The 25,955-nt window shown below is 38.3% G+C and overlaps 1 protein-coding gene across 2 annotated transcripts in view; it reads right to left on the bottom strand.

The window, feature by feature from the left end:
* NOAZFP (nucleolar atypical zinc finger) overlaps nt 1-18,455 on the bottom strand; it is a 30,543-nt gene extending 12,088 nt beyond the window's left edge. The window contains exons 1-9 of one of the 2 annotated variants that reach the window (XM_045798930.2): nt 18,263-18,455; nt 18,021-18,124; nt 16,048-16,180; nt 14,115-14,134; nt 13,912-13,982; nt 11,137-11,216; nt 5,425-5,551; nt 5,054-5,158; nt 837-883 (exon numbers count right to left, since the gene is read on the bottom strand). In XM_045798930.2, the coding sequence (XP_045654886.1) occupies nt 837-883; nt 5,054-5,158; nt 5,425-5,551; nt 11,137-11,216; nt 13,912-13,982; nt 14,115-14,134; nt 16,048-16,167 (570 nt within the window). In that variant the 5' untranslated portion in view covers nt 16,168-16,180; nt 18,021-18,124; nt 18,263-18,455. The remainder of the gene's footprint in view (nt 1-836; nt 884-5,053; nt 5,159-5,424; nt 5,552-11,136; nt 11,217-13,911; nt 13,983-14,114; nt 14,135-16,047; nt 16,181-18,020; nt 18,125-18,262) is intronic. The other variant, XM_045798929.2, reaches the window with a different exon arrangement.
* Between the last annotated feature and the right edge of the window lie 7,500 nt (nt 18,456-25,955).

The raw sequence follows: 25,955 nt of genomic DNA, 5'->3' as shown, positions 1-25,955 counted from the left end.
TACAGGGTATGACTAGCCACACTGATTCATTCATAAATAACATGAGTATTCACAAAGCCCCTGATGACATAATGGTGAATAGCGTATTCACCCTCACAGATATATAACCTAACCAGGACACAGACAAGAGGAAAGGTAATTGCGAGACACTGTGCACTGAAAGGGAAGAGCAGCGGAGGGGCACCAAACCGGTTATGGGATTCAGGAAAGGCTTCCTGGGAAACATGACATGTTGGCTGAGATCTGAAGGAGAACAAGGGTACAGGAGGGTAAACAAAATTGGAAGAGGAATCTAAGGCAGAGGAAACAGCATAGACAACACCTGAAAGCCATTTGGTCAAATTGGGGCAGATCTGAGAAAGAAGAGACAGGGTTAGGACCAGAAGAATCAGAGACATGTTTCTGACAGGAAGTGAATTGGCTGCACCTGTTCAGTGATCTTTAACAAATGGAAATGCTGGAGACAAGATCTAAGGAACTAGAACATTATGGAAATCCTCACTTTACTCAAACTCTCCTAAGCAAGTGAATTTTGATGCTAATTAAAATATACCCTCAACATTTTGGTCAGAATATTCTCCATAAACCTAAGGTGTAAAAACACTGAGCCAAGATTCAGGAGATATGTGCATTAGTGTCACATTAGATAAGCCACCAGGATGACCTTTGGAAAGTCACTCAGCCTTCCCAATTCAATTTCACAATCTCCAAATTAAAGAAGTAAACTACATAATGTTTAAAGGCCCTCGTAGATTAATTACAGCTATAAATAATCTGAAGTGGAGGAGTACTGGGAATAAAAACAAAATCTAAAAATAACAAACAAACAAGTATACCTTACAACGGAGACAGGAATGCTGACCAAGTCGATTGCATGAAACACCTATGGGCAAAAATACATAATATATAATGTCCAGATTCAAACTTGGAACAAAAACACTATTTTCCACAGATTTATATTTGAGGTATTTAGATCAATTATTAACATTTTTTTTTGTCTCATAATATAACCTAGAAGACACATAAAATGAATGGAATCCCCAGCCAGGAGGAAGAAAACAAAGTGCACATACCCAGCATTCTTTCACTAGTATGGCACTAATGATTCTCCAATCTTCCATTTCTCCAGATCCAGGAGATGGCAAACTTCATTAATTATATTTAGAAAACTGAAATGGTGAGACATCCTTTTTTCCATGGCACTGGCTGAAGTTCTTCCCTTTATCACATAATGCTTAAGTCTTAAAAAACGGGGCGCCTGGGTGACTCAGTCGGTGAAGTGTCTGCCTGCATGAGGCTCAGGTCATGATCCCAGGGTCCCGCGTGGGGCTCCCCGCTTAGTGGGGAGTCTGCTTCTCCCTCTGCCCCTCCCCCTGCTTGCGCGCTCTCTCTCTCTCAAATAAATAAAATCTTTAATAAATAAATTTTTAAAAGAGTAATTTTCTCCATTAATATATAATCTCTCCTGATGACGCAGGCTATTGCCATTTTTTGCATAACTTCTGATAAGGGAAGAGAATATGTCAGGTACAAAGGGTGGCTATGAAGAGAAAATAATGTTCAAGTGGGCAGTAAAAGATGGGAAAAAATCCCAAAATATTTTATTCCTATTTTAGTCAGTAAGCCATGTTAATTTTGGTCACCACCTATAATTACTGAGGAAAAACCTAAACTTAAGTGCAAATACATCAAAAAAGCCAGAATGTCTGGCACATACTGACTGTGCCAGAAATGGAAAAAGAAAAAAAAAAAAGTACCAGAGGTAGAGAGAGAGAAAATAAACTAAGCCTTACCCTAATAAAGCCTGAATATAAACCATTAACTTCCAATTCACTTAGAGGTCTTGAAATAATAAAAAGGAAAACAAATAAAAGGAAGCCTGTCTTTTTAATGCAAATATTTGACCAGATGTTTCTAATTTGGGAATTCTCTTACTTAATTTTGCATGGTTCATGGGTAGCCTTTTTAATATGAACAGGCAAATATTTTTTTTAAACTCAGAAATGATGCTCTTAATTATGTGTATTATTATTGCTTCTGTCCAACCATCCTGCTTTCTTCCACAGTAATGCCAGTAATTCAGTTGGATATGTATTATTTGTCCTACGTGTTAATAATAAAAGTTAAAAATCAACTGAGTATTTACTATATACAGTTGACCCTTGAACAACATGGGTTTGAACTGTCCAAGTCCGCTTATGTGCAGATTTTTTTCAATAAATACAGTGCAGTGCTTTAAATGTATCTTCTCTTCCTTATGATTTCCTTAGTAACATTTTACTTTCTCTAGCTTACTTTATTGTAAGAATATATAATACATACAAAATATGTGTTAATCAACCATTTATGTTATCAGTAAGGCTTCTGGTCAACAGTAGGCTATTAGCAGTTAAGTTTTGGGGGAGTCAGAAGCTATATGCAGATTTTCAACTATGCAGAGGGTTGGTGCCCCTAACCCTCATATTGTTCAAGGGTTAAATATATTAGGCATATATAAGTATACCAAATTACTCCAATAATAACCATATTATTTCATTCAGTCTGTGGGGACAAAAATCTGAAATCTCAATCATTTCCACCTGAAGATACGCCCAGAGAGTTTTTTGGCTCCTTCTTCATTTGGTCAAAAAAAAGGGGGGGGGATATATTTAACCAAAATGTTATAAATCTCTTTTAAATACATAGCCAGAACACATCCTGGAAGTACAAAGCTCCCAACCCAATCTCCCAGTGTACATCAGGCATTTCTCTTTGGTTTTTTTTTTTTTTTTTTTAAGATTTTATTTATTTGACAGAGAAAAAAAGCGAGCACAAGAAGGCAGAGCAGCAGGCAGATGGAGAAGCGGGCTCCCCACTGAGCAGAGAGCCTGATGCGGAACTCGATCCCAGGACCCTGGGATTATGACCGGAGCAGACCTTAACCGTCTGAGCCACCCAGGAGCCCCAGGCATTTCTGATATAGAATCTTCTCCTACCTCCACTACTTGAGTCGTCGACATGCCACAGACATGATCCCAAGAAATTAGTTGTTGCCTATCTTACCCTCATCCTTTCTTCTGGGAACTCAAACTAGGATGGAACGTGGCCCTACCATTCTTCTTTCCCTAATTACCTCAAGCCACACATATGCACTCCAGTTCACTGCCCAGTTATTCCTCTCCCCAAGAGTTACAATCTTGGACTTACATAAACAATGCATTTCTCCCAGATTCTAAAAACACTTTGACTTTCCTAGTTTTAAACTAGGGAATGGTTTCCATTCTAAATCTATCTCTATGTCTTCAGAGTATTTTTAAAGAGAGCAGGTTGCCATGCATGAAAACCTGCTGATAACAAGCCATTTTAAATTAGAAGTCCCGGAGCCATTTTAATTATTTAAAAAAATAGAGGCAGAGTCAACACATTTTTTTTGTTTTTTCTTAAAACATCCTTCCCACTGATAATGCAGGTAAATAAGTATTTTAAAGAACTTCTGGATCTCCCAATTCCTAAGTAAAGTCAAACCTATAAATGATGAGATATGACCAATTAAGGGGGTGGAAACAAGCTATAACTTTGGGGCCTATGGGTATGGTTAGGAAAATATTTCAGAAAAAACAAGCACTGGATGGCAACCGGCAAAGAAAGAACGGCAAGAAAAAAATAAAGCAAGAAAAAAAGAAGTAAAGAAGATAAATTACAGTAAACCAAAGACACCCGGGAACCTGCAATGAGCATGACCTTCATATCAGGTATCAAAGACATGATGACAGATTTATCTTAAAATCCTGTCAACTATTCTGCTTTTGTATTTTTCCTTTGTCTTTTACTGAATCACTAAAACTTTCTGATGAAATTACAGTCTTATCACTCACAATTGCCCATCTTTGTGGTTCAAATGCTACAAAATACTCAAAGCTCTCAAGCCCCAAATAAAGTAATTCAATTTTTGTATTATACATTTTGCAGAGCCTAAGAATGGCTCAAAACTGCTATCTACTTTGAGATGTTCTTTAACCTTTGAGAGTTTTTCTATAGGAATATTTTAAGAATTACATATATATGCATTTATATATAGACATATATTAAAACTGGTAAGTTATCAACTTTAAATTTATAGGAGAATATAGAGACTAGCATTTCATATCAAAACAAAAACCAAACTCAAGGAAGTAAGTATCTGGGGAATTTCAGCCTTTTCTATAATGATATCAACTATTTAATAAGGGCCTTCTAAGTAAAAGGTACCATAATAACACTTTATATGGATTCTCATTTTAATTAACTCTTTGAAAAAGAAATTAGCATCTTCCTTTAATATATAAGGAAACTCAGCTTGAGGAAGATTTGGTGATTTGCCCAAAATCACATAACCAGCAGGTAGAATTTAAGTAATGTTTGACTCTAAATCTTGAGCTTTTGAGAATCAAAAATAATGCAGAAATTATAAAACACAATCTATCAGTAAAGATAATACCATTGATAATACCCAGTCAGTAACACTAGTTTTCAAACTGGAAGTTATATGACAATTATGTGTGTAGGTAAAATACATATGCCTGCACCTACCACAGACTTGAAAGAATCGCCAGAGATGAGGCCTGGGTGCCTATGTTCTCAAAAAAACCTCCGCAGGTCTTTCTAATGCATACTTTTGTCTAACAGTCACCGAAACCAACTAGCAGGAACAAACCAGGGGTAGTATCACATATCACTTACTTGAAGGCATTTGGAAATGTACGTGGGTTGGGGGTTGGTAGGGGTGGGACTTGTTATAGTAACTCGAACTTGGAGGTGAAAATGATATTTCGTACCCAGGACCAGGAAGGCTACAAGTCCTATAATGTCTGATCAATCCCACATAACCAAGAACTGACCCAACCAAAATGCCAGTGGCATCCCTACTGAAAAAAACATCATGTGGTTCTGAATTTTTTTTAGAAACAGAAAATAGATATTAAGTTGAATTACAGACCACAAAAGCCTGCATGAAAAACTAGATTCTTTTTTGAGTCTCACACTTAAACTATCAAGAATCCTGGGTATAAAGGACATCTAATTTATAAAAACTTACATTTGAATGTTTCCGCCTCTAAGACCTGACAGCTGGCTTGATGTTCAAACTGATCATCTTCACAGAGAAAGTTATGACAAAAAGAACAACTGAATATTCTGCCTCCTATGAATTAAAAAACAAAACGCACAAATGTAAACATGACAAATTTCAATTTAAAGAAGTCACAAATATCAATTTAAAGAAGTCAAGCGATTTATTTCAGAATTACACCAAAGTAACACAGTAGTTTTTGTTCTGGTAAAGGCTGCAATGAAAACTGCCAAACTCAACCATAAAAAAGTGGATACTCATATAAAAAGAGCATCCAGAATATTTCAAAGTCAGCCTTTGCTTACAGTAAAGTTCACTGCTCGTACGTAATCACTCACCATGGTCCCAGACGCCTCGCTCACACTCCACACACTCAGCGTCAGTAAGAGGGCAGGCACAGGCGTGTGTACTGAGACATTTCCTGCCGTGGCAAACCCAAGCTTCGCAGAAGTCACATATTGCACCCTTGCAACCAAGGAACACACAAAATTAATCTCTGTCACTTGCCTGGCTGCAACCATTGTTTAGCCAATGGCAACCATCAAAACTGTATACATTTAGCAATTTATCAACCCTCAGTGATAGTGGGTAACTTCATTAAATTTTGTTTAAGCCAAAATTAAAGAAAGTTCTCTGAAAATCAAATTACTTCACCAACAGGTATTTACAATATAAAAAAACCTGACTATAAATCAAAAGAAAAAGAAGGGGGAAACTACATACTTAATCCTAATACTGATCATTAAAGTAAGTCACGGATTTAAAAGTGCTGCCTTCAAACTGAATTCTAATTCGAATGGTGTCCAGAATCCACATTTAAGAATTCTCATCCACAGGGGCGCCTGGGTGGCTCAGTCATTAAGCGTCTGCCTAAGGCTCAGGGCGTGATCCTGGCGTTCCGGGATCGAGCCCCACATCAGGCTCCTCCACTGGAAGCCTGCTTCTTCCTCTCCCACTCCCCCTGCTTGTGTTCCCTCTCTCGCTGGCTGTCTCTATCTCTGTCAAATAAATAAATAAAATAAAATCTTTAAAAAAAAAAAAAAAGAATTCTTATCTACAGCAATTACAGTAACCAAACTGAATTTTTTTTAATTAGAAATATTTCTGACTTAATTCCTTCCTGAATCATTTACAAAATGAGTCACATAGCTTTTCTAGAGTAACTGGGAAAAAATATTAAACTTCTGTCAGCATCTTTTTTCTGTTAAGGCGACTTATGCTTTGAATCATCACTACATTTCTTTGTGGAAAAAAATTAAAATAAAATACACAGAATTAAATAATAGGGTAAGACTCTCCAATTCTACATCAAGATAAGATAGACTAAATCTTTCAATAGCACAGTGACATCTATAGAGTATTAATTGCTAGAAAGAATCTTAAGAAAATGGAACTAGGGACACCTGGGTGACTTAGTCGGTTAAGCGTCTGCCTTTGTCTCAGGTCATGATCCCAGGGTCCTGGGATCAAGTCCCGCATTGGGCTCCTTTCTCAGTGGGAAGCCTGCTTCTCCCTCTGCCTGTTGCTCCCCCTGCTTGTGTGTGCTCTTTTTCTCTGACAAATAAATAAATAAATTCTAAAAAAAAAAAGAAAAGAAAAAGAAAAGAAAGAAAGAAAATGGGACTAGCTGGTCTTTCCTTTACAAGTGACAAATAGGGGCCCAAGGCTTAAGTGCAAATCCCAGAGCTACGTTACAGTGGAGCTGGGATTTAAACCACAGTGCTCTGAATCTCAATTCAGTGAGACTCTGTAACAGAAGTAGTAAAGAACAAATAGGAAAGATGTTTTTTGAGCTGTAAAAATGGATTATCACTGTGGATGGTAAATCCTCAAATACATCTCTTGGAACATACAAGGTTCTAGCAACAAGAAGATGACACACTAAACTGAGTAATCCAGGAGAATTTACAAGAGATGATTTCCAAAGGACAGGGAATGGCTTAGAAAAACCATAAGGGATGATGCAGTTACCACCCCTGAGCCTAAAACACGGGGAGTGGAGGCAGTTACCAGAACCTTGAGAGAGGGCAGCGTGGAGAGGATTACCTGGCCATACGGAGAGGAACTGCGGCTAATCCATGTCCAAACTAGGATAAGCTAATAAAACCCAGGCTGTACTGTCCTCCCATCTACAGGTGTCCTGCCAGGGTCTTCCACCGGCTGAACCCAAAGGGAAGCCAGAAGGTAAGAAAGCCATTGATCCAGTCCATACACAGAGGCCAGGTTCCCAGGGCAAAGCAGGGTAGAGAAGAGGGAAGAGAGAGGGAATTTCAACAGGAAACTAGAAGATTCCCAGAAAAATCACTTTTCTAGAATTTACAGCTAATGATACATGAGTCTACTGAAATGTTTTATATAAGAGATCATTCACATTCATACAACTTAGTGAATTTTTTAAAAAGCATTTGATAAATTTGGACATAAGCAAGCTACCAAGGAAGATTACACTGATTTATGAATAAAGATAACACTGACAATCCTATATTTAAAATGTGGAGAAATTCACAAGATACTGATGAATATGTCTAGTTTCTTGCTTCTGTAAGATATGCTCACGTGAAATAGATCATATAAACGTGCGCTTCAAGATAGAAAATTATGTTCTTGGGAAGTTGCTATAAATAAAGTATCTGCTTGACATAGAAGTGCTATTACTTTCCTTAGAGAATGAAATTTGGACCTGAGCATAGAATCACACAACAGTGGGGCACCTGGGTGGCGCAGTCTTTTAAGCATCTGACTCTTGGTTCCAGCTCATGTTGTGATCTCAGGGTCATGAAACTGGCCCCACATCGGGCTCTACACTCAAGTGTCAAGTCTGCTTGGGTTTCTCTCTCCCTCTTCCTCCGCACCCACTCCTCTCTCAAATAAATAAATAGATCTTTAAAAAAAATAAATAAACCACACAACAGAATACAGTAAAATTGGTTAAAGAGATATTTTTTCGTGAAAAAGAGAGCAAAATGGATCACACATTTTTTTTATTTTTTTTATTACAGCATTTTATTGTGCTTCATTGTACTGCACTTCACAGCTAGTGTATTTTTAATAAATTCAAGGTATGTGGCTACCCTGCATCACCGGTGCCATTTTTCCAACAGCATTTGCTCACTTCATGTCTTTGCATCACGTTTCAGTAATTCTCACGGTATTTCGAACTTTTTATTATTGTTGTATTTGTTATGGTGATCTGGGATCAGTAATCTTTGATATTACTACTGCAATTGTTTTGGAGTGCTACAAACCGTGCCTGCGTAAGACAGCAAACTTAATCGGTAAATATTATATGTATTCTGATTATTCTACCAACCAGCTGTTAGCCCTCCTCTGTCCCTCTCCTTGGGCCTCCCTATTTCCTGAGACACAATAACATTGACATTAGGCCAATTAATAAGCCTACGATGGCCTCTAAGTGTTCAAGTGAAAGAGTTGTACATTTCTCACTTTTTTGTAAGATTTTTTATTTATTTATTTGACAGACAGAGAGAGACAGGCAGCAAGAGAGGGAACACAAGCAGTGGGAGTGGGAGAGGAAGAAGCAGGCTCCCAGCGGAGGAGCCTGATGCGGGGCTCGATCCCCAAACGCCGGGGTCACGCCCTAAGCCAAAGGCGGGCGCTTAACGACTGAGCCACCCAGGTGCCCCCATTTCTCACTTTTAAATCTAAAGCTAGAAATGATTAAGCTTCGTGAGGAAGGCAGGTTGAAAGCTGAGACAGGCCAAATAAAAGCCTCTTGTGCCAAATACTCAGCCAAGTTGTGAATGCAAAAAACCAAACCAAAACAAACAAACAAAAAAAACCCCCAAAAAAACCTCTTCAGGGAAACTAACAGTGCTACTCCAATGAACACATGACTGATAAAAAAGCAAAACAGACTTAATGCTGATATGGAGAAAGTCTGAGTGATTTGGATAGAAGATCAAATCAGCCACAACATTCTCTTAAGCCAAAGCCTAATTTAGAGCAAGGCCCGAACTCTCTTCAATTCTATGAAGACTGAGAGAGGTGAAGAAGCTCCAGAAGAAAAGTTTGGAGCTAAGAGGTTGGTTCATGAGGCTTAAGGAAAGAAGCCATGTCCCAGAACATCAAAATGCAAGGTGAACCAGCAAGTGCTGATACAGAAGCTACGGCAAGTCATCCAGAAGATACAGCTCAGACCATTCATGAAGGCAGCTACGCTGAGCCACAGATTTTCAATGTTGACAGAATAGCCTTAAATTTGAAGATGCTATCTAGGACTTCCATAGCTAGAGAGAAGTCAGTGCCTGGCTTCAAAGCTTCAAAGGACAGGCTGACTCTCCTGTTAGGGGCTAAAAGAGCTGATCACTTTAGGCTGAAGCTTATGCTAACTTAACATTCTGAAAATCTTGGGGCCCTTAAGAGTTATGCTAACTCTACTCTGCCGGAGCTTAATAAAAGGAACAAAGCATGGATGACAGCACATCTATTTACAACACGGTTTACTGAATACTTCGAGCTAGTGTTGAGACCTGCTCAGAAAAAGGATTCTTTTCAAAATATTACTGTTCACTGACAATGCAGCTGGTACTCAAGAACTCTGATGGGCAGGTACAATGAAATTAATGTCATTTCATGCCTGACAACACAACATCCATTCTGCAACCCCTAGGTCAACAAATCATTTTGACTTTCAAGTCTTTTTATTTAGAAATATATTTTGTAAGGTTATAGCTGCCATAGATGGTGATTCATCTAATGGACCCGGGCAAAGTAAACTGAAAACCTGGAGAAGACTCACAATCTTAGATGCCTTTAAGAACATTACATGGGATTCATGGGAACAGATCAAAATATCAACATTAATAGAAGTTAGGAAGAATTGATTCCAACCATCATAGATAACACTTTGACAGGTTCGAGACTTCTGTAGAGAAAATAACTGCAGATGTAGTGGAAATACCAAGAGAATAAAAAGTGGAGCCTGAAGATGGGACTGAATTGCTGCAATCTCACGGTAAAACAGATGAGGAGTTGCTTCTTATGAATGAACAAAGAAAGTGACTTCTTGAGATGAAATCTACTCCTGGTGAAGACACTGTGAAGACTGTTGAAATGACAACCCAGGATTGAGAATATTACATAAACTTGGTTTATAAACCACCAGCAGGGTTTGAGAGGACTGACTTCAATTTTAAAAGTTCTCCTGTGGGTAAAATGCTATTAAATAGTATCACATGCTATGGAGAAATTGTTATTATAAGAAATTGCAACAGCCACCCCAACCTTTAGCAACCACCGCCCTGATCAGCGGCCAAGAACATTGAGGGAAGACTCTCCACCAGCAAAAGATTACAACTCACTGAAAGATCAGATGATGGCACTTTATAGCAATATTTAATTAAGGTATTTAAAATGTTTCTTTAGATTAATGCTATTATACATTAAATAGACTACAGTATAGTAAGTACTGTAAACATAACCTTTACATGCACTGGGAAATCAAAAAATTAATTTTGACTTGTTCCATTGCAGTATTTGCTTTATTGCAACTGTCTGGAACCAACCCACAGTATCTCTGAGGTATGCCTATTTAAAACAATGAATTTCCTTAGAAAATTCTAATGTAATGAGGAAATTCTATGTACGTCTATGTTAAATATGTATTCTTTTTTGAAATGTAAAGCTATAAAAAAGCTACAAATACTAGGTTCTTTTGAAACTAAGCTGCTTTTTAACCAAAAGCTTGAACCTTGCTTAAGCAGGGCTTTTAGTACAGTAAATGACATTCTATGAAGTCTGATTAAGATACTTTAGAAAGGTACCAATGACAAATGAATTTTTGTTTAAGTCAACTTTAAAAAAGTTTCCATTTCTTGTATGTTTTCCAATAAGAAAAAAAGGAAGGAACCAAAAATAAGTGGGTAATATAGGAAAATCATACAAAGAAAATGCCGCAGATAATCCAGAAAACTCCAGGTTGACTGAATCACGGAGAACACAGTGCTATTTAGAAAAAATAACCATTGGTCAGAAATGGTTCTTATGCTTGGAAACCTGCTCATCTAAGAGATGGAAGACAAGAAACTTACCACCATTGCAAGGCCAGTACTGTACACACCAGCATGCTTTATGACACAGTCTGAAGACTTCATCATGCACTTTGTTTTCCCTAGTAAAGAGACAAATTTGCATTATTATTCTTGCAAAGTAGTACATGTAAGTACTCACTAATGTCGCTTTTTATCTAGCCTCAATTCCTACAGGAATAACTTGAAAATGGATACAAATCAGTTTACTGCTCATGTTACTAAAAAAAACGAGATCAATGTAAAGCAGATCTAACCTGAATCAGATCTTTTAAGATTAGAAATTTATTATTAAATCTATAAAAATGTATTACACAATAAAATTATATGCTAATTATTGTTTGCACTAAAATCAGAAATTCCAAGTTAGTCTGTAATCTAACAATCATTAAAGCAGTTTAAAATCTTGTGAATTTTCAGATGAATGAATACAGATTTTAAAAAGCTATGCCTTAAAATGAATTTTACAGTTTATAATTCACATAAAAACAGCCTGGTCTGAAGTTATTGTTTCTTTCTTTACACAGAACATCTCAAATCAAACCAAACAGTGAGAATGCAATTTACCTGGTTCACTTATTAGTTTATCTATATGTAAAAATTTACAAACATAGCCCCCAAATAAACATTTTTCCAAAAGAATTTTGAAATAGTGCCCAAATGAGTGGAACAAACAGGAATACAGTGATAGAGCTAAAAATCTCCATATAGCCACAAAAGCTCTATTCTAGCAGCAAATCACCAACATGAAACACTATCAGGAAATTCACTCATATACTATGTCAAGATTAATGGGGACATATTAGTCACCCATCTCAGATTCTGCAAAGTAGAGCGTGAAACACACAGAAGGTGCACAATTTTCCATTATCTTGATTATCTGAGGAACAAAGCTAGGACAACAGGAAATGGGAAGAGAGACTGGAAATGAGAGACACCAGCTACCTAACTGTTCCATGTCTAAGTACAAGAATCAGTAAGTGGGAAATAAATCCACGTACATAGCACTATATAATTCAAGCCCAGACAACACTGAAAATATGGGATGGTCCTAGCAAGAACTCAATCTCCATAATCCATTTTCTCATTTTTTTTTTTTTAAGATTATACTTATTTGACAGAGAGTGAGCGAACATGCACAAGTTGGGGGAGGGGCAGAGGGAGCCGGACAACTGGACCCTGCCACCCCCTCCCAGCAGGGACCCCAACACAGGGCTGGATCCCAGCTGAAGTCAGACACTTAACTGACTGAGCCAACCAGGCACCCCTCTATTTTCTCATTCTAGATTCATTCGTCTTTTATAAAATAAGGATACAAAAACTGGCAGACAAGTAGTCTCTCTAGGCCAGTATTTTCTTTTTTTTTTTTTTTTTCTTTAAGTAGGCTCCATGCTAGGCCTGCTTAATGCTGGGCTTAAACTCATGACTCTGAGAGTAAGACCTGAGCTGATAAACCTCAAAGGATGGCCCCTTTGAAAACCAGAACTACACTAGAAATATTCAGGGATGTAGCCCTAAACTTTCCTAATTTTCTGCAATGTTATCATACATAAACACATTTATGTGACTATATCCCAAACTGTGTTCCACCTGAAACTATCACCCCATAACCAAAGGGAATATTTGTTCAAATAAAAGTTTGGGGAGTAAATGTGGTGTGAACAAAATTAATTAGGTTTCTTTACTGGAGGTCTTCAGAACCCTTAACATACAAATATGTAACAGAAATCTTCCAGATAGAAACACAGGGATGAGTAAGCTAAAGCATTTCTCAAATGTATGCATTATTTTAAGAAATACCTATTAAGGGACTCCTGGGTGACTCAGTTGGTTAAGTGTCTGACTTACTTTTGGCTCAGGTCCTGATCTCATTGTTGCGAGATCGAGCCCTGTATCAGGCTCTGTGCTGGGCATGGTGCATGCTTGGGATTCTGTCTCTCCCTTTCCCTTTGCCCCTCCCTCTGTCTCTCCCTCTCTCAAAAAAAAAAGAGAAAGAGAGAGAGAAAGAGAGAGAGAAAAAGAGAGAAAGAGAAAGAAAGAAAGAAAGAAAGAAAGAAAGAAAGAAAGAAAGAAAAAAAGAAAAAGAAAAAGAAAAAAGAAAGAGAAAGAAAGAAAGAAAGAAAGAAAAGAGAGAGAGAAAGAAAAGACAAGACCTATTAATACCTCAAATATTCTGTGGAAGACTATTTGGGAAACACCAATCTTCTTGTATGAACTACCATTTAGTTTTACCATTTAGTTTACTTTGAATAATCATTTACTCTGAATAAATACCTGGGAACTGAATACATACCTCAGGAACTCTACTGAAATCACTTGGGAAAACATATGAGGAAATTCCAGATATGCTAAGTGCCAAACAGAAAAAACTGGCACCAGTAAATGTGGAATACATTTATTCTCAATGGTCTAAGATACTGTGGGCAATATCAGCAGGAATCAAAACTTAGAATAGTATATAAACAGATATCAACAAGACAAAGTTAGTATAACTAAAAATTCAGATCACCAAACATTATCAGTCTGAAATCTGATCTTTTAATGTTTACAACATGGTAGCAACCTGTATCTAAACTGCCTCTTAATTATTTTTCAACATTACATCAAAGAGACAAAATCAAGACTTGATAGTGTTAGACCAAATAACAATTTGTGATTAATGGTAAGATCTAACAGTACTATAAAAAATGATAAACCTGCAGGTTCAAACTGATTAACTGCAAAAACAAAATGGTTGATAAAAGAAAAGGCTTAGGTCCTCAGTTATGAAGTACTTACCACACTGTGCACAAATTGGTAACTTCTGCACAGAATTGCAAAAATAGCAAAACGCTCGGTTCTTCTGCCTCCTTGTCATGTGAAATAAAATTTTAAAATACAGTCAATATCAGATAAAAGGTGAGAGGATCTATATTATTACATATAAATAGAAATAGAAAAATAGAGAATAGAAAGAAAAATAGAAAAAAATAAAAATTTACCTCTGACACTTGTCGCATTCCTATAAAATATAAAAACATAACATTAATTTTCTGATTGAAAACTGCAAATTTACTTATATATTATAAAGAATACCGTTTTTCATGTTAAAATTTAAATAACACTTCCCCAAAGCCTCCAACTTCACCCACATATACAAGCATCCATACATACTTTAATAACAAAGGTATGTTCCTGGACATAGCACACCAAAGAAAGGAGTGGCATTTCCACAAAAGGCTATATGAATAAAGCAATGGTTTATTTTTTGGTTGTGTTTTTTGTTGCTGTTGCTTTTTAATCAGACAAATATTATAGAACGGACACAAGAAATAGTAGAGAACACAATAGGATGAAGCTCACAGAAAATCTAGAATCTTAAACATGCTACTAAAAGTTCTCAACAATCTGGTCCCGAACCACATTCAAAACTTGCTGGCCTATTCTCTTTAGATTCAAGTCTGTATTTGTCAGCCATTCATGAACGAGGTCTTGTACTTTTTCCATGCCTTACCATTCTAATACTTTTCCTTGAAAAGTCTATCCTTACAATCTTTACCTTTTGAAAGTTCTAGTGATGAACCCACCTCCCCTATGAACTATACCCCATCCATGGACTCAAGTTTACCCCTGCTTGGCCCAAATGTACCTTAGTCTTAATTGCACATTTATTACAACACTTATCAAACTCTAGCCTTCGTTTTGTGTATTTACGTATGTCTTTTGTCTGTCCCATACCCCACTTCTCTAGAAATGACCCTCAAGGGAATCTCTACCATCTGCCCTATCTGTGTTATGTAATCCTTCTGCCAGTCATAAATGTTAGCCCTGGGATGGGCACCTGACCAAGTCTAATCTATCAGAGTTCTTTTCCCTCTCTGACAACATTATGGGATATGAGACACACAAACTACCAGTATCTACAAACCCAAACAAATGGGGTAAGACAATTTGAGAAAATGGAACTAATAAGGAAAAAGAAACACAAACAAAAGATGGAACTACAAGGTTGTTCCAGGTTCCAGTTGTCCCTGGGTCCCAGTGTCCCAGCGTCCCAGCTACATCCTTGCCCTTCCCAACTATACGTTAGTTGATAACTCTACTTCTCCCTAAAGTTACTTAAGTTGGATTTGTTACTTATAAACAAACAAATCTTAAGTAAGACACAAGACAACTGACCTATACACTAGTCAAAACAAGGACTGTGTCATTCATTTTTGTATACCCCACAGTGCCTAAAATAGTACATGGCACAACACAGATGCAAAAGAAACATCGGGGAATTAAGTCATATTAAGGAATTCATATGATGTTTAGATGAAACAAAAGAAGAAGAAGAAAGAGTAGCAGGAATAGAAAAAGTAGAAAGGACCAGAAACAGGGAAATATGGGACAACTCAGAGAAACACCGTCAAAGAAAGAAAAGGGGTTATAATCACATGATAATTTTGCTTTTTCACACTTTGAACAAACAAGCCCAGAAATGATCAGGACTAACCCACTGAGCACAGGAAAAGAAGAACAGTTAGCCAAAAGAGATGTCAAGGAAAGTTGAAAGTTTAGAAAAGAGAAATCAAATGAGTTAAGAACTGCTAAGAGAAATAATGAAAAGTCTCCAACTGATAGACAAGTTATGAATATAATGCTAGAGAAGCTGGAAAACATCACACAATCCCTAGTATGTATTCTTGTTTCATATCTATTTATCACTAACAGCAGCCAAGGTAATATGCTAGGTTTATAAATAACATAAAATCAAACAAAATCATTGCTACTCAGCATTAATGAAAACAACGGACATGCCTCTAACACAGATTTGAAATTCAATAAAATATACGCAGCAACACCGTATTCACTAAAATTTTATTCAGGCATTTTTCAGATAAGTATTATACAGTTTTTCAACCACCAACAGGTATCCAAAAAAGCTGTTACCATTGATGCATTGCATGGGTGTTTAGCTAAATCTATAGTGCCTCTTGATGCTCTGAGCTGTTTTTCACGTTCCCGGCGGTTCTCTGCCTTCTTCCTTGCACCAGTCTTTTTTTTAGGCATTTTACCCCTGTTTCTACACAAGAGAACAGAGAATATATAATTGCCTGGTTGCATTTGCTATTTTAAATAAACTAAGAAATAGTAGAATGAAGCAATTTACTCATTAAATTTTAAGCTCAATCCTGTCACTTTGACTGGTAAGCACATTTTAAGCCTTTACAAAATATTAAATATACACTATCCCAAATAAAATAGATGACTTTTAAAATAAGGCACTTATTTGCACTACCAAACAATTCTAAAAAAATGTAAACATCAAGACAACTGATCCTAGAAGCCAAACGTTTTCTTCCCCCCCCCACCCACCGAGGAAAAAAGAAAAAGTTTCTCTCAAGTTAAGCATTCTTTAAAAATTACTCGGCACATGGGGTGCCTAGGTAGCTGAGTACTGAGATCAAGTGCCCCCCGCTCCCCCCCAGCCCATCTTGAGACTCCACTCTCAGCGGGCAGTCTGCTTGAGGATTCTCTCTCCCTCTGCACCCCCCCATGTTCCCATTCTCCCTCTCTCAAATAAATAAATCTTTAAAAAAACAACAAAACAAAAAATAAAAATTACTCTGTACTAAATTTTTAAAAAATTAGGTATATATCATTAATAAGAAACAGTTAAAAAGTATATTATTTACTCAGTTTATATCATTTTTTGAGCTATATATTCAATTTGATGTTAAGATTTGAAGTATAACAAGTCTTATTTCTCCTGCGTAATATCTAAACAAAACATCTAACAAATCAAGTCAAATGACAACATTAACTACAAAGCCAAACCTCTCTGAAAAGATATTAAAGGTATTATAGTTGCTTTGACTCTGGAAGCTGCCCTTCTCTCTACATGTAAGTGAGCATATAATTTTAACAGAGTTCAAATTTATGTTTAAAAGTACATATGTAAAGTCCTGTATAAATAAGGGCTTTAAAACTAGCTTTCATCTTTTCATCACTTAGTTGAAAGAACTACCACATTCAGAAAAATGTAGTTTTTACTACATAACACATTTTTATTTGGCTAGTCATCTAATCTGCAGACCACAAGTTCCCTGAGGATTTCAGCCCGTTTTTCTTAACACTGTTTATCTCCCCGCCCTGCCTGGCGTATATTAAGCAGTCAATAAATGAAGAGACACACGAATAAATGGGTCTATGTACTTGCTTCAAAATATGAATCTCAAGTTTCTTAATAGTCTTCAAAATAACTATTTTTTAAGTCTTTTCTAAGAGTGATTCTCAAAAACCAACTGTAGAAATTCCTAAAAAATACAGATTTTCACGTCTAGGCCCTGTTCAAGATCTACAAATTCTAAACTTCCAAGGACAGGATTAAGTTTCACTGGTGACTGTGACACAATCTCCCTGAAGACACGAACATTCTCTTCAAAGAAACCAAAACACGTCCATGATACATGGAGAGAATTCCAAGAAATCACACTTTGAAGAAATTCACATTTGTCATTTAAAAGGCTATTACATCAGGAAGAAATCATGCACCAGCTAGCTCATCTTATTAATTTTTCTATTTTGGGTTTCAACTCTTACGTTAAAATGTCCAAGCAAAAACCAAGTGGTGGGAAGATGAGACTTAAAAATATAGACAAATTAGGCCAGGAGGTTTAGTAGGTGGTCAGCTAAGTAACCTCCAAGCCCACGAGATCACCCTTTCAGTATTTAAAATGACAAAAATCTAGAGGGTGAAAAAAATTGTGTAGTCTCCCGCCAAAGGAACTCAGAAAACAATCACGGGGTGATCATCCTGGTAAATTTTTGCATCCCCAGGGGTGAATCGGCTCGGGCTGAGACTCGATTTTTTTTCCTCCAATTTATTTTGGAAACTTAAAAGAGTGAATTCTTTTTCTCGCCTTATATGGGCTTAAGCTCTTCTCCCGTAACGCTTCAACTCAAGACGTGGACCGTGTCACCAAATGAGGAAAAGGCAGGGTCAGCGCGGCTTTGGAGGAAAAGCCTGCAATCGGAGGATCCAGCGGGGTGATGGGGCATCCAGAGGCGACAGCGGAGGTGCCACGCGGTTCGGGGAACTGACAACCATCACCCGCCCGCGGGATACCCTCCCTCACGCGCGCTCCGGGCCGACCTCGCTCACCCTGGCGGGGAGGCCGGGATCACTCCGGGGGCAGAGGGGCAAGAAAGAGCGTGAGACCAGCCCGCGGCAGCAGCAAATCCAACTTGCGGGCCACGACTCCGAGAAAGAAGCTACCAAAACCGAAGGAGGGTGGACACAGCCAATTTCCGACACTAGAAGCCGGACCGGATGTCCTCTTACGACGGCAGCGTCCTTACGGCAGCACGTCGACAGGAAGGGGCCCGCCCACTTCTGTTTGCTCCGCCCCGGTTCCGCCCACTCCGGCGGGGGGCGGGGCTCCCACTCATGGATGGCGGATTTTACAGAGCAGAAAGGGAATACCTGAATAAAAAGGAAGAATGGAACAGGGGGACAGGGAACGGGAAGGCCCGGTCAATTTTATTTTTTTAAGAAAAGGAGAAATCTAAAGGAAGAGGGAAATGAATTCACCAACTTGATACTGCATTAACTGACTCAAGCAGAAAATTCTTGCCTAATTCTTTGGAAACTTTCAGCTACCCACATTTTTTGTGCCTCACATCCTACTTTTCATGTTTGCAACTTTTCATGTGCAAACTGTGAACTCCATTCTTTTGTGAACAAATTCTCCCCTATTCTGGGCCTCTAGTGTGTCTTGATTGAAACCTAACATCCTCTCCCTTACAAAGACAACTTGCTCTAAATTTCTATAAAGTGAAAGGTGCTCATTTTTGCACACTTCCTTCATCTTTTGGTTAGGAGGTACGGTCGGTCCCCTTGTTCCCCTGTACCTCATTCAGATAATTATTCTTCCTTTTTATATAGCTATGCCACTTTTTTCCTTCATTGCTGCTATTTTTTACCCACTCCTTATTGGTGGAAAACTTTGGAACCTGACTTAGAACTTCTGCCATCACCCAGAATCGCATTACCATCCAAACCCATTCTCTTGGGTTCTTGATTTCATCTCCAGGAGTCATCACCTTTACTCCACTTCGGGCATCCACTCTCATGACCGCATGCCGGGTCTTTTTGTCTACTTAACCGCTGAAATCCAAAATTCAGACAAACTCTCTAACGTCCTACTTTACCAACTCTCTCACTCAATTTTGCCTCCTAATGAAAACTTCAAATCTCTTAACTCTTCTATTTTCTCCCTATCCATTATCTCTCTGTTTTATCCCCCCCTTTCCCCAGTTTATCAAACACAGTTCATCACATCAATCACAATTTGCCTTATTTTCTTTCTGATCAAACCAACTGGAACATTCCCTATTCTGTTAATTCAACAGCTTTTCTTTTCTACACTGGACTGAGTGTTGTTAAGGGGAAAAAATTTTACACAGCCATGATTTTACTCTAAATACAAAGTTGCTAACCTCCACAAGGCTCTCAAAATTGCCCTTCAATCCTCCTGTATGTTCCTAATCAGATCTATCATTCCCATTCTCCACATGGTTTTATTCAATCTTCTCCCCTTCCCTCAACCTTTCATCACTTTTTCCATCCATCTTAGCAGATATTGTATTTCACAGAGGAAAATAGAATTCTCAGTAATGATTGTATTTCATCGTATGCTCCTGACAAACTAATTACTTTACATATGTAGTACTAACTCCTAAGTTTACACATGAGGAAACAAGCAGAGACTGTGAAACTTGCCCCAAGATTACACAGATGTTTGTCTGTTGCAGCAATTCTTAAACCTTTTGGTCTCAAGATCCCTTAAAAGCTCTTGAAAATTGAAGACTCTAACAACCTTTGTTTATGTGGGCTATATCTATTGCTATTTACCACACAAAAAATTGAAAGAGATAAACTGTATTAATTCATTAAAAATAATACATCTCTTACATCTTAGCATATTTTTTTAAATGTTGTCTTTTCCCCAAAAAACCATACAAGAATGGCACTGTTTTACAGTCTTGCAAATGTCTTTAGTGCAAAGCTTGATAGAAGGCAGGTAAATTCCTAAATCTGTCATTCTACTGAGAATTTTTTTTTTATGTTCTCATTTTCCCAATGTACAGTTAGCCAGGGAAATTGTAAAGAATCCTCTGGGAAAGGACTGGAGGAGATATTACAGTACACACCATTATGAGGTTTCAGGGTCTTTCTCCTGGGGATCTGACCTTTTTGCCGTCAGTGGTTTCCAGACCCAAAACTGGCTCAGACTTGAAACCTGAGCAAAGAATCATGACTCATTAGCGGAGTAACGTTCTCAGGCTCCTGCTCACGCACTCCCTTGATTTATTTTGATTGTACGTATTGAGCAGGATCCTTGCTTGCTGCCTGGGGGTCCATTTTGCTCCTGGGGACACTATATTCTTTAATCCATCTTCCTAGTCTCCTGAGGGTCCCTTGCTGCCACTCTGCCCTTGCCGGTGATTATAATAATTGTGTCAGGGGGCGCCTGGGTGGCTTAGTCAGTTAAGCATCTGATTCTTGGTTTGGCTCAGGTCGTGATCTTTGGGTCCTGACATGGAGGCCAGCATCGGGCTGGGTGTAGAGTCTGCTTAAGAGTCCCACTCTCCCTCCCCCAACCTCACTCTCTCTCTCTCTCTCTCTCTCTCTCTCACCTCCTGGAAGGGAGGTTGGGGATAGTTCCTGAAGGGAGTACTAGTTGTCCTATCAGAAGGAAGCCTCTGCATGGTATTTAAGCAAGGTGTGTGTGGTGGGGACATTACCCATTAATCAGGAATATGGGACCATGTTCCGAAAGAGAGGGTTCAGGAGAATCTGGGCATTCAAGAGTTTCAGGTGTCAAAACCCAGCCCACTGCATCAGAGTTTCTTCCTTTACGATCCAGCATTCTGACCTTGGCATAGCCGACCGAGCTGAGCTGTATGGTTGTTAATCTCCTTTGGAGCTCGGCCACACTTATGATTTAGTGCCGAGCCTGTTCCTTGGCTTTTTCTGCCCTCCCACTACAGGAGATAAAAGCCTCTTTATTTGCTACCAAAGAAGCTTTGTGAATTTTACTCTTAGATTTTTAATAGCCATTAACCATCTCAGTGTTTGGCTTTTTCCAAAGAATCGATTTTGCTTGGCAACAGCCAATTCCTCCGTCTTTAAGATTACAGTTTCCTTCGTATTTCTCAAATGTGCCCACTGGTATATTATCTTTCATTAGAGTACATCCCGGTTCACTAGTGATGAAAGTTTTACCCATTGCCCTGTTACCTTGTGCCAAGGTCTGTCTGTCCTATATTTATCACCAATGAGAAGGTCCTCACTGATAGCCAGGTGGCCAATGATTCAAGTCAAAAATCTCATATGAGCTTCAACTTTCTTGAATCATCCCTAACATCAGCTGTCTTAGATTGGTTTCTCTGGAGGCATACTCTGAGTCAGGGATAAGTATAGAGAGTTCATGGGGGAATGCTTTAGGAACAACAGCTGAGGAATGGATGGTAGCAGGACTGGACAGAGGAAGGAGTTGGCCTATACTATAGTCTCAGTGAACACCTCAATTTTGAATCTGGGATGTCCCTTCAGACTTGAGGCAAGTGGGCTCAGCCTTTATATACCTGTGACAGTCATTAGATGTGAGTTGACAAGGAAAACAAGTATAACCCCGGGCTAGACTACTACTGAAGAGGGCTGACATCTCAAATTTGTTAGCTTACTGATCTCCCAGCAGCAAAGGGAGTAAGCCCTTTGTTTCTGAAGAGAAATATGGGTGGTGCTTCCCAGTATTCACTACAAAAAGTGATGACAAAATAAAGAAATATTCAGACAAAGACAAAGAAGATAAAAATGGAATTCAGAAAGGAGGGGGATGCAACAATGAATAGTGTTAATTCATTTAACATATAGGGTAAATCTAAAACATCTGTACAAAACAACAGAACTGTGATAGACAATTTTGGGTATGAAAACTACAAGGAACTGAAATTGTCTCTAAATTCGATGCAGTTCAGGGGTGCCTAGGAAGCTCAGTTGGTTAAGCGTCCTGCTCTTAATTTTGGCTCAGGTCATGATCTCATGGTCTTGAGATGGAACCCCAAGTTGGGCTCCCTGCTCAGAGGGGAGTCTTCTTGACCTGCTGTCTGCCACTCTCCCCCTGCCCATTCACATGTGCCCTTTCTCTCTCTCTCAAATAAATAAATCTAAAAAAATTAAAAATAAAAATAAATTTGATGCAATTCAAATCAAATCCCAACACGGACTTTTTCATGGAATTTGATTAATTGATCCTAAAATTCATGTGGGTGAGTAAAAAACCATGAACATCCAAGACCATTTTAAACACCAGCAAAAGAAGGATACCTTTATTATTGTAAAGTTCTAGTCATTAAAGCAGTGTTGTGTAGAGTCATATGTTGAAAACTAGACAGATGTTACTGAACATAAATCCCAGAGAGAGACTCACATATATTTGGATACTTGATAAATGGTATAGGTTTCATTAGTATTAGTGAGAAGAGATGTATTATTCAATAAATGGGGTGGAGACTATTGGCTACCCATATGGAGGAAACCAAATTAGATCCCTATTTAACAGTGTACATACAAATAAATTCCTGGTGGATTAAAGACCTAAATATACAAAGCAAAAATGTAAAACTCTTATAAGTGTAGGAGAAAGCCTTTATGATACTGAAGTACACATGATTTCTTAAATAAGATGCAAAAAAGCAAAAAATTAAAGAAAATAAATAATGGATGTAACTAAATTAAAGATTAAAACTTCAGCATGAATAAAGTCACCAAAGTGAAAAGACAAATTAGAAAAATTAGAGAAATAAGTTTGGCATGCATGTAACTGACAAAAGATTTGCATGTAGAATAAATTAAGAACCATTTGGTGAAAACAAAACAAAAAAAAAACCCCACAAACACCCAAAAAGAATTGTAGGCAAAAGATATAAACAGGAAATTTTGTAGAAGAGGAGATCTGAATTAGCATTGAAAATATCCAAATCAATACCACAATGAAATACCATTTCACGTCCATCAGATGGGCCAAAATGAAAGATCCCAGCAATTCTAAAAATTGAGGAAAGGTGGAAAAGCAGATTTCAAGCAATTCTGGTGGTAGCATAAATTGTTAAACCTGTAGCAGGTTTTAATAGCAATTTTAATAGCAAAAAAATTTAAACTACCTATCTTTTATTAGGGAAAGCAATAAATTATATGCTGTTTATATAGTAATTAAAATTCATGAACTTAATCTATAAGCATCAACATCGATCATCCAAAAACATTATGTTAAAGAGAAATCTAATTGAGATACTATTTAATAAAATTGAAAAAGCAAAAAAACCAATTGTATACATTATTTATGGAGAAATATATACCTAGTAAGAGTATCAAAACATCCACAGAAATTATATTAACTTCAGATCGTGATTATCTCTGGTGAGAAAAAGGGAACAGATGGATATGAGGCATTAGCTATCATTTCATCAGAACGATGCTAATCAAAAAACATAAGTAATACTGTTAATAAGCAGAAGGAGTTAGGGGTCCCTGGAAAAAGAAAGATGAGACATAGGAAAAGTCATTTTAGGCCCCTGAGTGGCACTACCTGCCCAAAGCAAAGCACAATCCTTGCAGAGCTTGCTGGGATATGTTGAAATTACAGGAGGAAAGTCCCCAGTAGGTAATAATTTTAAAGGAGCAAGTAAATGTAAGAGCCAACAGCCACTATCAGGTCAGGAGATAGCCTAATCACACCAGGGACAATAAATCAGTGGTAATGGCAATGGCGAGTCCCAATCCCCAACCTTGGGCCTTGAGTTCAGCCAAGAAAGAATTCAGGGACAAACTCTTAAGCAAGCAAGGGTTTAATAGCAGTTTGAGCAAAAGTACACTCTTGAGGTGGGAGAGCAGGCAGGCCAGAGGTGGCAGCTGCACCAGGGATCAGCTTCTTTTTCTGTTTCGATAGGTCACGGCTAGGGTAGTGTCTAACTAAGGTTGCAGCCAATCATCTAAAGGCCTCCTCCTACCGGTTGTGGTGGGAAGTTTTTGGCCTTATATGTCCCTTGTCAGAAACTGTTAATGGTAGCCATTCTCTGGGGGAGGGGAGGCATTAAAATCACAATATAAATATATAATAAAGCTATAGGTTACTGTAGGGCAGTGGTCATAGGGGAGAATCCATATACATCCCCCAGGGTCTGTCCAGGCTGTTTGGAACTTGGCCTCAGCCCTTTCTTTATTTAATGTTATTTTTAAGTAATCTCTACACGCAACATGGGACTCGAACCTACTGCCCCAAGATCAAGAGTCACATACTCTACAAACTAAGCCAGCCACGTTCCCTGGGCCTGAGCCCTTTCATCAGCTAGAACACACTTGTTCCCTGCTCGTATCTGCAACCTGCCTGCTCTATCAGTACAGCTGCCAGTGCTGGCTCAAAAGTAAAGATTGACCTGATGCACTATTTTGAGTTACCTGTCCAGGATCTAAAGCCCTTTGAGCACTCAGGTTCCAAACCAACATAAGCCAGAGAATTGTTGGTGACCCTTGCTGACTAGGCTGTTGTGACTTCGACCTGGATTCTATCACCTTACCATGACTTTTGCCCCAGGTTCAAGCTGAATTCCCCATTGTACAAGCCCCATCGTGAATACATATGTACCATTAGCTTAAAACTTCCCCAGTTTTGTTGTTCAAGGAGACACAACATTGAGAAATATTTCCATTGTTCTCCTTTACTTGTTACAAGTAAAATCCTTCCTTTTCCTGTTCTTTGGTTTGGTTGTGTCTTTTGGCTCAGCACCCACCAAGAGGTGAGACCAGTTTCTGGTAACAATATCGCATTTACTAGAATGGCTAAAATTAAAAAGACTGACAACACCAAGTGTAGATAAAAATATGGAGCAACTGGGGCAGCCTGGGTGGCTCAGTCAGTTAAGTGTATGACTCTTGATTTCAGCTCAGGTCTTGATCTCAGAGTCATGAGTTCAAGTCCCATTTTGGGCTCCACGCTGGACATGGGGCCTAGTTCGAAAAGGGGGGAAAAATTCTAAAAAAGAATTGTGGAGCAACCAGAACTCTCATTCAGTTTGGGGGAGTGTGAATTTGGACTACCTCCTCGTAAACTATTTAGCGTCATATATTAAATGCATACCTGCATTTACTAAATACTAAAATAAGGATATTTATTGCAGCACTATTTGTAATTAACCCTAAAACTAGAAAAAAAAACAATTGTCCTTCAACAGCATAATGGATAAATGAATCATGACTTATTCGTACAACAAAATACTGTACACCAACAAGAATGGATGAACTAGGGGCGCCTGGGTGGCTCAGTCAGTTAAGCACCTGCCTTGGGCTCAGGTCCTGATCTTAGGGTCCTGGGATTGAGCCCCCATGGGGCTCCCTGCTCAGCAGGGAGTCTGCTTCTCCCTCTCCCTCTCCTCGCCACCGCCCCTCCCCCGTAACCCCCCCCACCCATGCGCTCTGTTTCTCAAATAAATGTAAGAAATCTTTTAAAAAATGAACAAACGACAACTTCACATAACAATATGGTTAAATCTCACAAAAATGATTTTGGGAGGGAGGCTAGGGGCAGATCCCGAAGGAAGTCCTAGTCGTATTAGCAAATGAAGCTGGCAAAGAAGAAGAAGTCAGCAATGAAAAAAGAATTACATTATAATTCTGTTTATATAAAGTTAAAGAATAGTCTAAATTCGTGCGGTTAGAATCCTGTATAGTGGTTACCTTTGTTACAGAACAAAAATTCAACAGAGTAAATGTAGAGCTCCGATTGGCTTTATTC

The sequence above is a fragment of the Ursus americanus genome, chromosome 13 (genome assembly GCF_024610735.1).
Source record: "Ursus americanus isolate L20-20 chromosome 13, mUrsAme1.1.p, whole genome shotgun sequence".
Classification (NCBI taxonomy): Eukaryota; Metazoa; Chordata; class Mammalia; order Carnivora; family Ursidae; genus Ursus; species Ursus americanus.
The sequence above is the reverse complement of the archived record's forward strand: the minus strand, read 5'-3'. Positions and strand labels throughout refer to the sequence as shown.